Here is a 14,504-nt window from a genome sequence, read left to right as displayed (position 1 = left end):
AATATCTCTCTATTTGTCTTCGATTTCTTTACTTTAAAGTCTTTATTTTATAAGGCTTCTTAAATTGTATACCTATTCAAAATTTGCCATATAAAAATTACACAATCGATATGATCTCTTCTGCATAGCACCACGTACCAGAATCGAATGGACATGCAAAACATGGACAAGCTTGTTAAGTTGTCCTCTTTTATTCTTACGTTACGCGGCAATAAATCTCTTCTTCTACGACCACGTAAACTTGGAGACTGGACACCCGTCTTCATGCATGTCTTCCCATTGAAAGTCTCATCTCTATCTTCTTCCAACAATTACACTATATAGCCCATCTTCCTATTAGTATCATCCATCAAAAGAAAATTATAACTAGAGCTATACTACTAGTACAATGGTAAAAGTGAGACCTTTTCTGTTTTGTGTGCTATTGCTTGCGGTTGCATCCTTAGCTTTGGGTACAAAAGACCCAGAACTAAAACAATGCAAGCACCAGTGCAAAGCCCTACAGCAAATTGGGGAGCATCAAAGGAAAGAGTGCTATGAAATGTGCGAGAGATACCACAGTGAGAAACAATCGAAAGAAGAAGACACTTCAACTTTTTTGCCCTATAGAGGCAGAGAGGAAACAGGGGAAGAAGAAGAACAGCAGTATGGGGAACAAGAGAGAGAAAATCCTTATGTCTTTGAGGACCAGCACTTTATTACTGGAATCAAAACCCAACATGGCAGAATTCGTGTTCTTCCCAAGTTCACAGAGAGGTCTAAGCTACTTAAGGGCATCGAGAATTACCGAGTTGCAATTCTTGAGGCCAATCCACAGACCTTCATTGTGCCTAACCATTGGGACGCTGATGCTGTCCTCTTTGTTGCTCAAGGTATTATTTTTTAACAAACTTGACAGTGTACGTACACTTTTTTATTGATATCTCAAATTGTGATAATTCACAACACTTATAAGTGCAACAAGAAGTAATTGTCTAGAGTATTTTTAAATTGGTAGTTTAAATACAACTGGCAAAACTATATTGATCGTGCATTTAAATGAGTTGAATCTGTTCCTTAATGAATTAGCTACGTATCTATTATCTAGTGAGACAGTTGTTATGTTAGGTTCAATTTTTGTACAAGCTGAGTAATTAGAGTAATTAATTATTAACATGGGTGCAGGGAGGGGAACACTGAACTTGGTACGTAGGGGGAAGAGGAACAGCTTCAATATTCGGGCTGGAGATGTAATCAGAGTTCATGCTGGGACTACTGCTTACTTGATCAACAGGGACAATAATGAAAAACTTGTCATAGCCAAGCTTCTCAACCCGGTTTCCACCCCTGGCCAGTTTGAGGTAATTAACTCCGTATTAAGATTCAATTCTGTTAAAAAAAATTGAGTACTTAAAACGTCAGATATTTAATTCTTCCACTAGCGGAAGTGAACAATGTTGATTTGTTTGATTGCAGCACTTTTTTGGGCCAGGAGGGCGAGAAAACCCGGAGTCTTTTTACAACGCCTTCAGCTCTGAAATTCTTGAATCTGCACTCAATGTGAGTTCTCCATTCTGGATATATTTAGGAATATAGTATTCCAATACTTTTGCGTTGTTTAATTAGATAATAATTTGTCCAAACAGGTTAGGAGGGATAGACTGCAGAGACTCTTCGGGCAGCAGAGAGAAGGAGTTATTATAAGAGCTTCAGAAGAGCAAATCAGGGCAATGAGCCAGCACGAGGAAGGCGGAATTTGGCCTTTTGGTGGAGAATCAAAGGGTTCAGTCAACTTATATAGGCAACGCCCCTTGCAATCCAACCAATATGGACAGCTTTATGAAGTAGACGGTAGCCACTATAGACAGCTAGAAGACCTTGATATTTCCGTCTCTTTGGCCAACATCACTCAGGTTAGTAAATTTCATTAATTACTCTTGTCTATTTCAATTTATGCGACATATTTTGACTCGCCACTTTGCTGGTTCTATTTGTATTTATTTAGGGTGGGATGTTCGGCCCAGCTTACAGCTCAAGGGCAACGAAAATAGCAGTAGTGGTTGATGGCGAAGGTTACTTTGAGATGGCGTGCCCTCACTTGGCTTCTGAGTCTGGTAGCAGAGGACGACAAAGCAGAGGAAGCGAAAGGGAAACGAGAATTGGTTCAGGGTATCAGAAGGTGCGGGCAAGGTTAAGGCGTGGAATGGTGGTGATTATCCCTGCAGGCCATCCAGTTGTGAACGTAGCTTCAAATAACCAGAATTTGCAAGTTGTTTGCTTCAATATCAATGCCCGCAACAATGAAATTGTCCCTCTTGCAGGTGATTTTATGAATAAGAATTTTACTGGGTGCGTTACAAACATATTAAAGTTACCTATGATCACACACATAACTCTTATGTGATAACAGATAATTCACTATAATACTGAGGCTCAAGTTACCCAAAAATAAATAAATAAAAATAGGATTGATTACCATTTTTTACCAGTCAAAGCATAGAATTTAAGTTCAAATAAGTTTCCTGGTAATGGATAAAAGTAGTGTCACAAATTTTAAAAATTGAATTTTTATGACTGGAAGCAACATTTTCATCTGATATATAACGACTCATTGATATCGGTTAGGGAGGAACAATGTAATGAGTCAACTGGAGAGGGAAGCAATGGAGTTGGGTTTTGGGATACCGGCAAGAGAAGTGGAGGAAATATTCAGGAGCCAACAGGAGGAGTTCTTCTTCCAGGGGCCTGGTGGTCGACAGCAACATCAGGAAGGTGGCCGAGCCGATGCATGAGCGGCGGGCTGTGGTTGCTGCGCCTTGAATGTGGGTTCGTGGTGGCTAAAAGAGATCGAGACAACTGTGTTGTGGTTTTTGCACTAGTAATGTTGCTACTACTGCCTATCCTGTAAATTTGGTGAATAAAAAGGATGACTATAAATATAAAAGCAGTAGTGGCCTTGTGGGGGTCGCTAAGGGACAACCACTTTATGTCATGTCGTAGTTGTGTGTGTATATCAGAGGAAATGTGAAGTTATGAAGACGAAGCTCTAACATGAATAAATCAGCTTTGGCAGTTCAAATGCTTGTGACAGTTTATTTTACTTCTCTCTTTTGCTCCATTTATGCTCGGTTTTCATTTGGTGTTCTTGCAAATTGTTCGGTTTTCATTTGGTTTTCTTGCAAATTGTTCGGTTTTCATTTGGTGTTCTTGCAAATTGTGAGTTGTTCATTTTAGTTTGAAACGCTGAGTTGTCAATTGAAGTACAAAATGGAAAGCCATAGAAAATAGTTTCAATTTATGTAAAACTTCTATGTGAATATAGAGTTTAAGAAAAAATCACATAGAGTTTAAGAAAAAATAAAAAATAAAGACTCTTAAGGGGTTACAGAGTATTTTGTCTAAGCTTTTCATTAAAGGTAAACTTATTAATGAGAAAATTATAAGTTTAAGTTAAATTAATTTTAAATTTAGAAAGGGGTTATTTTTTTTGGAACGGATGAAATTAGATTTCAGTTTAACGAATTAAAAAAAAAAATATGTTTACATAAACTAGAACGAATGGAGTAGATTTTATGCCCCTCCCCTCCTCCCGCTTCTCCCAATTTTCTTCTTCCCTTTTCGGGTCAAAGACGGATGGCCTAGGCACGAACCCCTCCTCCCCCGTTTCTCCCAATTTTCTTCTTCCCTTTTCGGGTCAAAGACGGATGGCCTAGGCACTAACCGTCGTGATGCGCATGGTCTCTACAATTAAATATGCCTAACATTTACGAAATAATAAAATAATGGCATAATTTTAACAATTAATTGTAACAGAACAATATCATTGAATACCATGTTTCTTGGTATGTACAATAACCAATTACTCAAAAATACACAATATGTCCAAACCCGAAACATCATGAGTCACAAATTACAAATAGAAAATAGTATCTCTACATTCTAGAGTCTAACAAAAGGAAATACAGGAAGTGTTTGACATGGGGAAGAGTAGAAAGGGACTCCGAGGTCTACGGACGCGGCAGATATACCTTGAAGTCTCTACAACTGGCTCGTCTCACTGATAATGCGGTTGATAAGTTGTACCTAGATCTGCACACGAAAAATATGTGCAAAAAAGGGCATGAGTACACCACAATGATACCGAGTAAGTGTCAAGTCTAATCTCGATCGAATAGTGACGAGATCAGGTCAGGATCCTACTGGTATATATATAATAAAATAAATTTTGTTATTTCAATAGACTATGTTACTACTGTATCAAAAGCAAAAAAAAAAGCTGAAAACTTAAAAGGGGGAAATACCTGTGTCTCAACTCTCAACGTGGGGACCCACTCCTCTTTTTGGAATAGTGGAAGTAGAACAATAATGCTTGTTCTGACTTCTGACTTGAGAGTTATACATGTCATCGTGGGACCCATAAAGGGACATATTAGTCAGGAAACTCAAAATTTCATGCAGCAGCTACAGTAGATTCTTATTCAACCAACGACATTATTTGATTTTACGTGAAATGACTATGATGCCCTCGAACTGCCATGCAGACATGTCGTCCAGCTGCATGCTAACTCCCTCTTATTAGATAGTAGTAAAGTAAAATAAGACGGAACGAATTATCGCAGTAAAGATAAATACTAAAATTTAATAAGAACGAAATCACAGAAAAATAACAACTCAGTACATGGAGATAACAACAGGGGATCTCCCAGGATATCATCCCGTAGTCCCAAACGTAAATATGCAGGAGGAATCTACTGGAATACCGTTCCGTAGTCCCAAGTAAATATGCAGAATAGGGGATTTACCGAAATACCGTTCCGTAGTCCCAAAGTAAATATGCAGAACGTGAGTAGTCATCAACAATAACAAAAGCATATCATTTTCCTCCTATGTTGGCAGTTCTGGTGGTCTAAACAAATCCATATACAATAATTGTAAAGGCTTTAATGTAAATACAATATCTTTGTTTTTGAAAGAGTTTCTGGTTTGTTTACCAATCTGACATGCATCACATACATGATTTCTAGAAAAAATCAATTTAGGGAGACCAATAACTAATTCATGCTTGGAGAGTTTATCTATAAGATGCATGCTTGCATGACCAAGTTTCTTATGTCATAATCATGGATCATCAGATATGGATGTTAAACAGATGTGACCATCTAGATTTTCAAAGCCATAAAGAATATAAACATTTCCATACCTTTTTCCTGGAAGGATTATTTTACCTATCTTATCTTCAATAGCACAACTTGTTTTTTTTTTTTTGAACTTTACTTCATACCTTGAATCACATAGCTGACTTATACTCAGAAGATTGTAGTTGAGTTTATTTACAAGCTAGACTTCAGTAATATCACAATTGTTATTGAATGGAACTATGCCAGTGCAGACTATCCTCCCTTTTGAGTCATCACCAAATTTAACACTTCCATCATTAATTTTTGTAACTTCTTTGAACAGGTTTTTGTCACATGTCATGTGACTAGAAAATGCACTATCTAAGTATCATTTTCCTTTGCCGCTCTTCTTGTGGTGTTCCTGCAAAACATAATTATCACTTCATTTTAGGTACCCAAGCTTTCTTAAGTGCTTGTTGGTTAGTATTACTAAGATCAGGGTTATTTTGAGTTTTCAAATCCACCCTGAAACATTAGATTTACGAAATTGACAAAAGGAATATTTATGTCCACTTTTATTATAGTAGTGACACACAGTGACTGATCCATTCTTGAATCTTTCATTTGTGTTAGTACTAGTGGACTCTGTTCTGGCTAGTCCTTTTCCAGTTGACTTGTAAGTTACCTGGTTTGACTTGATAGAACTATGACTGGTGGATTTGCGCATGCTATTGAGTTGCATTTGCAATTCCTGAAATTTATCTCGAAGTACTTCCTTTTAAATTTCACATACTTCAATCTTGAATTCCTAGTCTTTCTTTTTCCTGTTGAGTCTCTTTAGTTCATTCATCATTTTTTGAGACTCTTTTAAAGTAAGGTCAAGAATATCCTGCAATTCTTACATCTTTCACAATTGTAAGATCTTACCTCGCTTGTTTCACCTCGTGGCATGAAACAATTTTCATTATCATCTATGCATTCGTCGTCTGACACATCTTCATCTGTCTAGGAGCTTGAGAGTTTGTTCATGTCATTTTCTAGGAGTGTCATGAAGCATACATTTTCTATCTCTTCGGGTTTAGAACTATCTTCATCACTCCATCGCACTTTCCAGTGAGAAAAGTGTTGTCCATTGAAATACGATGGCCAAACTTGTGACGTACCTTCTTGAAAGAGTGCTCCAACAATGACTTGATTTGCCATGATCTTTTCTCACAAGCTGTTAAACAAAAAAGTGTGCGACTAGCTCTGATACCAATTGAAAATACAAGGGGGAAGGAGGCGAATTGCTTATTTTTAAAAACTTTATAAGTAGTTGACTAGTTTACCAATTAGTCTACTAGAAATAAGAGCAGGATAAAAGTAAATGCATAAATAAAATGCAGGAAATAAAGACACCAGAATTTTTATACTGGTTCGGATTCAATGTGAATCCTAGTCCATTCCCCTTGGGTTGCAAGGGTCACTACAACAAATGTGGTATTTAGCTACAAAATTATTAGCTACGACACAAACTTCGTCATCGATTGTTCATTTTTGGTGACAAAAATTACATTTTGTCTTTAAATACATGAGCTACTTACTTTTAGTGACGAAACATAAAATTTCGTGGCGAAAGTTGCATCCACAAAAGTTTTTCACCAAAAAATGAGCTGGCACCATTTATTGCGTAGTATTAGCAACAAAAATAAAATTATTCGTGACAATTAGTTTCGTCACCAATGTTGCACACAATTTATGACGAAATTTTTTTGTCTTATAATTAGCTAAGCTTTGGATACGAAAAGGTTTCGTCACAAAAAATATATTGCCAAATAGCGACGATTCAAAATTTGTAATTAAATGGTGTAATCTTTAGCCATAAAATTGTATACTTTTTAGTGACCTTACTTTTTGTCACTAAAAGTATAAACAATTAGTGACAATCATTTTGTTGTCTCTAATCAATCTGCAACTTAGTGACAACAAAGTTTTGTCACATAATGTACAATTTTTATATAGCGACGACTTAAAATTTGTAGTTGAATAATACAACTAATACAAAGCAGATTCATAACTAAATAATAAAAAATTAAAAAAAACCTAATATAAGTTGGAGTTGTGATCCTATAAAGAGTAATTATACAGATCTTGCAAGCTTGGGCTTTGCAGCTGTGCTGAATGTTTTGAGGATTTTTGATGAACTATTTACTAGCAAAGTGAAAATTGATATAAACTACAATTGAAATTACTAATGAAAGAAATTGATCGGCTAGGATTTCAAATATATAATATGAGAAGGCAGTAAGACAACTAATCCCTCCATGTTCCTTGTTATTATTACCCAATTGACTACCTAAAATATTTAATTAGATATTATAGTATCATTCAAATTTATACATTGATATTTCCAAATATCTAATGAGCCTACGTTAATTATGCTTTTCTAAACTCAATGAGATGCATTAAGACCAATTTATAACCCACCAAGGAATATATATTCTTATAATTGAAAAAAGAAAGGAACAATTTATCCTCCATTATTCTTGTTAATTATATTATCGCCCAATTGATTGCTTAAATTATTTAGTTAGCTATTATGCTGTCAAATTAAATTGTATATATATTGATATTTTCCAATATCTAATGAGCATATGTTAATTAAACTTCTAAAATCATAAGATGCATTAAGACCAACTGACAAACCATACGATGCATTAAGACCAACTGACAAACCACACGGAGGAATTTAGGGATTCTTATAATTAAAGAAAGAGAAATAGACATTTTCGGGGAAATATATGTCTTTCAAAACTTTTAATTGAAAATAACGAGAAATATTCTTTTTAAGTTATATCAATTACTAGTAATAATATTTTTTGCGTTTGAAAAATATAAGGTACTTGTATTTAAAAACATTATACTATTTAATTAATATACATAAATTTCTCAGTTTTCTTTTTCTTTACCTTTTTTTTAGCTTCAAATTATTTCAAAATTACTTTACTAGATGAGCAATTGTTAGGTATATTATATAAGTAATTTATATTTTTTACATGATTTTATTTGTTTAGAATTTTCTTCACATAGTGAGTGCAAGTATTTATTTTTAAAATATAAGAAGTGTATAGAACCTAATTCGGTGTTTCGAGGCCTTCAAAACTTCATTTTATTTCTCCTTTGATTTGCGTGCGCAGTACGTTAGCGTGAGCCTGCTTATATTACTGGTCCCAAAGCCATGATAACACTAGTCAATTTATGATTGAATCAACAATGTGAATATGCTTATTTAAGTCTTTTCCAGATGGTCTGCTTAGTATATTTCAAGCAGTTTGTTAAGCAAACACCGCATAAAACTTGGTCAAGCATGAAATTAAAAAACCGGAAAGCCTAACTATATCAATCAACCAATCAATTACGCTACAATCCCAAATAGAAACTATCGAGACTGACTGATTATGCTTCAAAAAGTGACTACATTTAGGCAGCAACCAGCAAGTAAGGGTAACTAAACAAAACTTGGACACGTGAATCAGGAGCATGTGAGACTTTGACCGCAGGACATGTAATCAAGAACAAGCAAGACAAATATACGGTTTAGATTAAAAGAGCAAAGTGCGGAAGGATGAAACAAAAACCCGAACCTTTCAGATTATCTGTTCACTAAGAGAATCATACCAAGGATTTCTTTTTTACATTTACATTCCGTTTTTGTATAAATATTTTCCTGAAAAAGTTAAACTCTTATTCCCTTCATTTCATATTAAATTAGGTACTTTACTTTTTAGTCTGTTCCAAAATAAATGACACATTTCTAAATTTGAAAATAATTCAACTTTAAACTCTTTCATTTTACCCATTTACCCTTAATGAGAAGCTTTTATGACCACACAAATGTCATGGCACCACAAACTTTTTACCTCTTAAGCTTTTAAGCCACAAGTTCCTAAAGTCTTCTTCTTTTTTCTTAAACTTTGTGCCGAGTCAAACTACCTTATTTAATATGAAACGGAGGGAGTATTTTAAATGTCTTAAATTGAAGGTCACTATGAAGTTATTTGAAATTTGTAGATTAAGTTAAGATTATTTTGCGCTGCTTTTGTGAATTCACCAGAATCAAACTGAAAGCAAATGGACATTGACATACCCATGGAATTAATACTACGGAAAATGGTCAAAATTGTCCTCGGACTATTCGATTTGGTACAAATATACCCTCCGTCCACCTATTGAACCAAAAATGCCCTCGCCGTTATCTTTCTGGCTCACTTATGCCACTACGACTAATGGTCAATGCCAAACAAAAAAAGTTTACTTAAATCACACGTGGCAATTTTTTATTGGTCCAATTTTAAACCGTGATCCCAATTAAATAAACCCACGCTTAACTCATTTTTTATCCAACTCAAATATCTGACCCCGCCCTAAAAAATGGCCAAACTCTTGGTTGTCAAAAAAATTAACTTCTTTATCTTTTCAATTCTACCACCATCATAGTTGTCGCCATCCCCTTTCCTCCGTAACAACCATGATGTCACCACATTTTTAGTCTAGGAGCGGTTTTAGTCCTTTTTTATATTTTTATCATCTTCTTCATTTTATATTTACCATTGAAGCTGCCATTTTTTGAAAATGTTTGTCACAAGATCTTAATTTTCACATTCATATATCACTTACAATGGTAAATATTTTTTTCTTTCTCATCACATAGGATAATCAAAGATCTCATTATGAATTCATGGCTTTAAATTCCGGAATAGTCCGGTATTTTGTTCACAATTTTTGTAAATTTTACAAACTCTTAATAAGTTGTTAGACTCAAATGGTAATTTATTATAGAAAATAAAAATTTCATGGCTTAGTACTCTCCCTTGAACAAAATCCTAATTTTACAACAAAAAAGGGACATCTAATAAAAAAAATAAAGATTTTCTAATCGGACACTTTCGATTAGCATAATATTCTCGCTGTTATTGTTCGAAAATGAAGGAATGGAGCAAACACGAATAAAAATTTGTCACGTGTATTTTAACTTTTTTATTTGGCATTGACCTTTAGTCGTAGAGGTATAAGTGAGCCAACAAGATAACGGTGTGGATATTTTTGGCTCAATAGGTGGACAGATGACATATTTATACAAAATCCAATAGTCTGAGGGTAGTTTTGACCCTTTTACGTTAGTACTAACATGGTCAAGCAGTCAAAAGAATAGTTAACATTTATGCACTTTTGCAAAGATAAATTATTATTCACAGAGCTAGATGTAGTGTTCTAACTATCAGTATTTCTGACACGATATATATGTATATTTGTGAAAAAAACATTTTATAGATATTCTGAACTCAATATTTTAATAGTGCAATGAGTTCAATATTAAAAACTTTAAGATCGAACCAATCAAGTTTAAATTATGTCTGCCTCTTGCAATTCGTTCAGGATTACACACTCAACCTCAAACAACAAACATAGCAAGAGATATAAGAAACCACAGCTCCATCAATTTTCACACAAACCAAGACAAGTAAACAACAGGAATTAATCTCCATATTTTGTTATTGAAATCTGTATTTCTGTAAAATAAAATAATAAACTTTCTGAAAAATAAAAACAGAAAGTTGGTAGAATTAGAAGGTCAAAATATATTCTAGAAACAGTATAGTAACTTCAAAATAAATTCTGAAAAACAACATAGGAACAAATCGAGCCCACTGAATACATAGTGTGTTCTTAAGGAAATTGTTCCCCTCAAGTACCCGAGGTTCTGAAATATATCCTCCCAGGATAGAACGATTTAACTCACCAATATATTAGTACCAAAAACGCAGTTGAACAGCAAACCACTCGAAGGCTGTAAAACACAATGTAATTTTTGTGCAGAAGAAGAAGAAGATTATCAGAAAATTTTATAAGTAAATATTCTAGGATTTGAAGGAATATTTATACCCAATTTGGTACTGTTTCTGAAAAGATTTGCAACCTTTCAGAATAGCCATAGCTGTTGGAACATGTTTGACACTATTTCTGAACAGTCATAGCTGTTGAAAATATTGCGGGAAAATTAAACGGATTTAAAATAATCCGGGAAAGGAAAAATTGGACCGGACCGGACCGGGTTGTAGGTCATGGGTGATTTGAATTTTTGTTAATTAATTTTAATTAATTAATTAAATATTTGAAAAGAATTTTGTCCAAAAAGATTAATCAATCAATCCGAAGCCGAAGCCGAGCAAGCGACGACGACGACGGCGCGAGGCTTGCCTTCTTCTTAGATCTTTAAGAGTTAAATGATGAGCTTCTCTATATATACACAAAGGTTTTCTTTCCTTCTACCAATGAGGGACAAAGTGCATTAGTAAAATGAACTCATTCAAAATTTTGAGTTCCCTCCATTTCTTTTCCCACCATTTTCCATTCACACTTCTTTTGTTACTAATAACAAAAATCCAACAATCCCCCATATGAATTGGGAATGGCTATAAACTTAAAGGAATGCACGGGCGTGTGTGTGTTTCACATGCAAGAATTAGTTGCATCTGGACAAGTAGGTTTCCCTTTGAACTTTCCGTAGTGAACTTATATCGGATATACTCGGTCAATCGGTAGATTTGATATCTTTGAACCTTCGAGCTTTGTTGTATACCTAGACAATAAGTCACACAATCAATCCTTAACCATCTATGGTTCTCACAGTTGTGTTCATTTCAGCTATGAACCCCGTCTGGTTTCATGAGTGCTTAGAGAATGGGCATTTACTTTCATTCTCCTTGAAGCGGCTTACACTTCACACTCACATAAGTGATTCCTAAACATGTAATCCTAAAGACACACTATCTGGTCATATCCTGCCAGACTTAGCAAATCATTAAAAAGCTTTAAGCTTTATTGACTCATCAAAAAGCCTTAATGCTTTACCTCGTTTTTGAACATTGTCTTTATCACGAGAATGGGTTGAGTTAGTTGACAATGTTAAACCGCCATTCATAACTTTGTTTTATCTCTTTGAACCTAGCTCTTGGGATCTCCAGTCTGTTAGGTAGAGTTACCGCCATGATGACTTGTCCTAGGCCTTTAACCCAATTCTCTTTGATGATCTTTCAACTGCCTCTCTAGATAGACCTTTTGTAGGTGGATCCACCACATTATCTCTTGACTTTACGTAGTCAATTGTGATAATAGCACTAAAGAGTAGTTGTCTAACAATATTGTGTCTCCGTCTAATATGACGAGATTTTTTGTTATACATAACGCTCCCTACACTACCTATTTTCGCTTGACTATCACAATGTATACAAATAGGTGCCAAAGGTTTGGGCCAAAATGGAATATCTTCCAAGAAATTCTGGAGCCATTCAGCTTCTTCACCGGCCTTATCTAAAGCTATGAATTCAGATTCCATTGTAGAACGGGCGATGTACGTTTGTTTGGATGATTTCTAAGACACTACTTCACCCCCAATTGTGAAAACATATCCACTCGTGGATTTAACTTCAGATGATCCGATGATCCAATTTGTATCACTATATCCCTCGATCACGGAAGGATATTTGTTATAATGCAAAGCATAATTTTGGGTATGTTTCAGATATCCCAAAACTCGTTTCATTGCCATCCAATGTATTTGATTGGGATTACTTGTAAACCGACTCAGTTTGCTAATAGCACATGCTATATCTGGTTGCATACAATTCATGATATACATCAAACTTCTCAATACTCTTGCATAATCCAGTTGTGAGCCACTTTCACCTTTATTCTTTTGAAGTGCATAACTCACGTCAATTGGAGTCTTGGGAATTTTGAAATCCAAATACTTGAACTTGTCAAGTACCTTTTCAATGTAGTGAGACTATGATAATGCTAGACCTTGTGGAATCTTGTGAATTCTGATTCCTAAGATCACATCAGCAATTCCTAAGTCTTTCATGTCGAATTTGCTAGCCAACATGCATTTTAGCATTTATATCTGTCGTGCTTTTGCTCATTATCAACATGTCATCAACATATAAACAAACAATGACTTCATGGCCTGGAGTGTTTTTAATGTAAACACATTTGTCACACTCATTGATTTTTAATCCATTTGGCAACATTGTTTGGTCAAATTTTACATGCCATTGTTTGGGTGCTTGTTTAAGTCCATAAAGTGACTTAACAAGTTTGCACACTTTCTTTTCTTTATCAGGAACCACAAAACCCTTAGGTTGTTCTATGTAAATCTCTTCCTCCAATTCTCCATTTAAGAAAGTTGTTTTAACATCCATTTGATGGATTTCAAGATCATACACGGCCGCTAGTGCCACTAACACTCTAATAGATGTTATCCTTGTTACTGGCGAGTAATTGTCAAAGTAATCAAGACCTTCCGTTTGTCTATAACCTTTGACAACAAGTCTTGCCTTATATTTGTCAATAGTGCCATTACCTTTAATTTTTTGTTTAAAAATTCATTTCGAACCTAAAGGGTTATTTCTCGGAGGAAGATCAACCAATTCCCATGTATGATTATCCAAAATTGATTGAACCTCACTATTGACTGCCTCTTTCCAAAACGCTGAATCAGAAGACGAGATGCTGCTTTAAAAGTTTGAGGCTCATTTTCAAGCAAACATGTCACAAAATCTGGTCCAAAGGAAGTAGATGTTCTTTGATGTTTACTGCACCTTGGATCTTCTATACTTGGAGTATTTTCCTTTGGTTCTTACCGAGGTCGCTTAGGTCTTACACTTAACGACTCGCATTCAGTTTTATACGGATAGATGCTTTCAAAGAATTCATCATTATCCGATTCCATTACCATATTAACATGAATCTCAGGATTATCGAATTTATGAACCAAAAACCGACATGCTTTACTGTTTGTAGCATATCCAATGAAAACACAATCTATTGTTTTTGGTCCGTTTTTAACCCTTTTATGTAAAGGAACTTGTACCGTTGCTAGACACCCTCACACTTTGAAATATTTCAAGTTGTGTTTTCTTCCTTTTTATTTTTCATATGGAATAGATTGCGTTTTTCTATGGGGTACTTTGTTGAGTATTCGGTTAGCTGTAAGGATAGCTTCCCTCCACAAACTCTGCGGTAATCCGAAACTTATTAATAAAGAATTCATCATTTCTTTTATTGTTCGATTTTTCCTTTCCGCAATTCTGTGGATTGAGGTGTGTAAGGTGCAGTAGTTTGATGGATAATTCTATATTCCGAACATATTTTTGCAAACGGAGATTCATATTCTCCACCTCTATCACTTCTAATCGTTTTAATCTTTTTATTCAATTGATTCTCTACTTCATTCTTGTATTACTTAAATACTTCAATTGCTTTATCCTTACTATTAAGCAAATAAACATAACAATATCGAGTGCAATCGTCAATAAAAGTAATAAAATACTTTTTCCCACCTCGAGATGGTGTCGACTTCATATCGCA

General features: G+C 34.9%; 1 protein-coding gene across 1 annotated transcript; it reads left to right on the top strand.

The window, feature by feature from the left end:
* Positions 1–341: 341 nt before the first annotated feature.
* On the top strand, positions 342–2,971 carry LOC107767011 (vicilin Cor a 11.0101-like). Its single transcript, XM_016585932.2, has 6 exons — positions 342–872; positions 1,165–1,340; positions 1,456–1,539; positions 1,626–1,892; positions 1,985–2,300; positions 2,605–2,971. Exons 1-6 carry the CDS (start codon positions 389–391, stop codon positions 2,769–2,771), a joined length of 1,494 nt encoding a protein of 497 aa, XP_016441418.1. The 5' UTR covers positions 342–388; the 3' UTR covers positions 2,772–2,971.
* The last annotated feature ends 11,533 nt before the right edge of the window (positions 2,972–14,504 follow it).

The sequence above is a fragment of the Nicotiana tabacum genome, chromosome 22, assembly GCF_000715075.1.
Source record: "Nicotiana tabacum cultivar K326 chromosome 22, ASM71507v2, whole genome shotgun sequence".
NCBI lineage: Eukaryota > Viridiplantae > Streptophyta > Magnoliopsida > Solanales > Solanaceae > Nicotiana > Nicotiana tabacum.
This window is presented reverse-complemented; position numbering and strand designations above follow the sequence as displayed.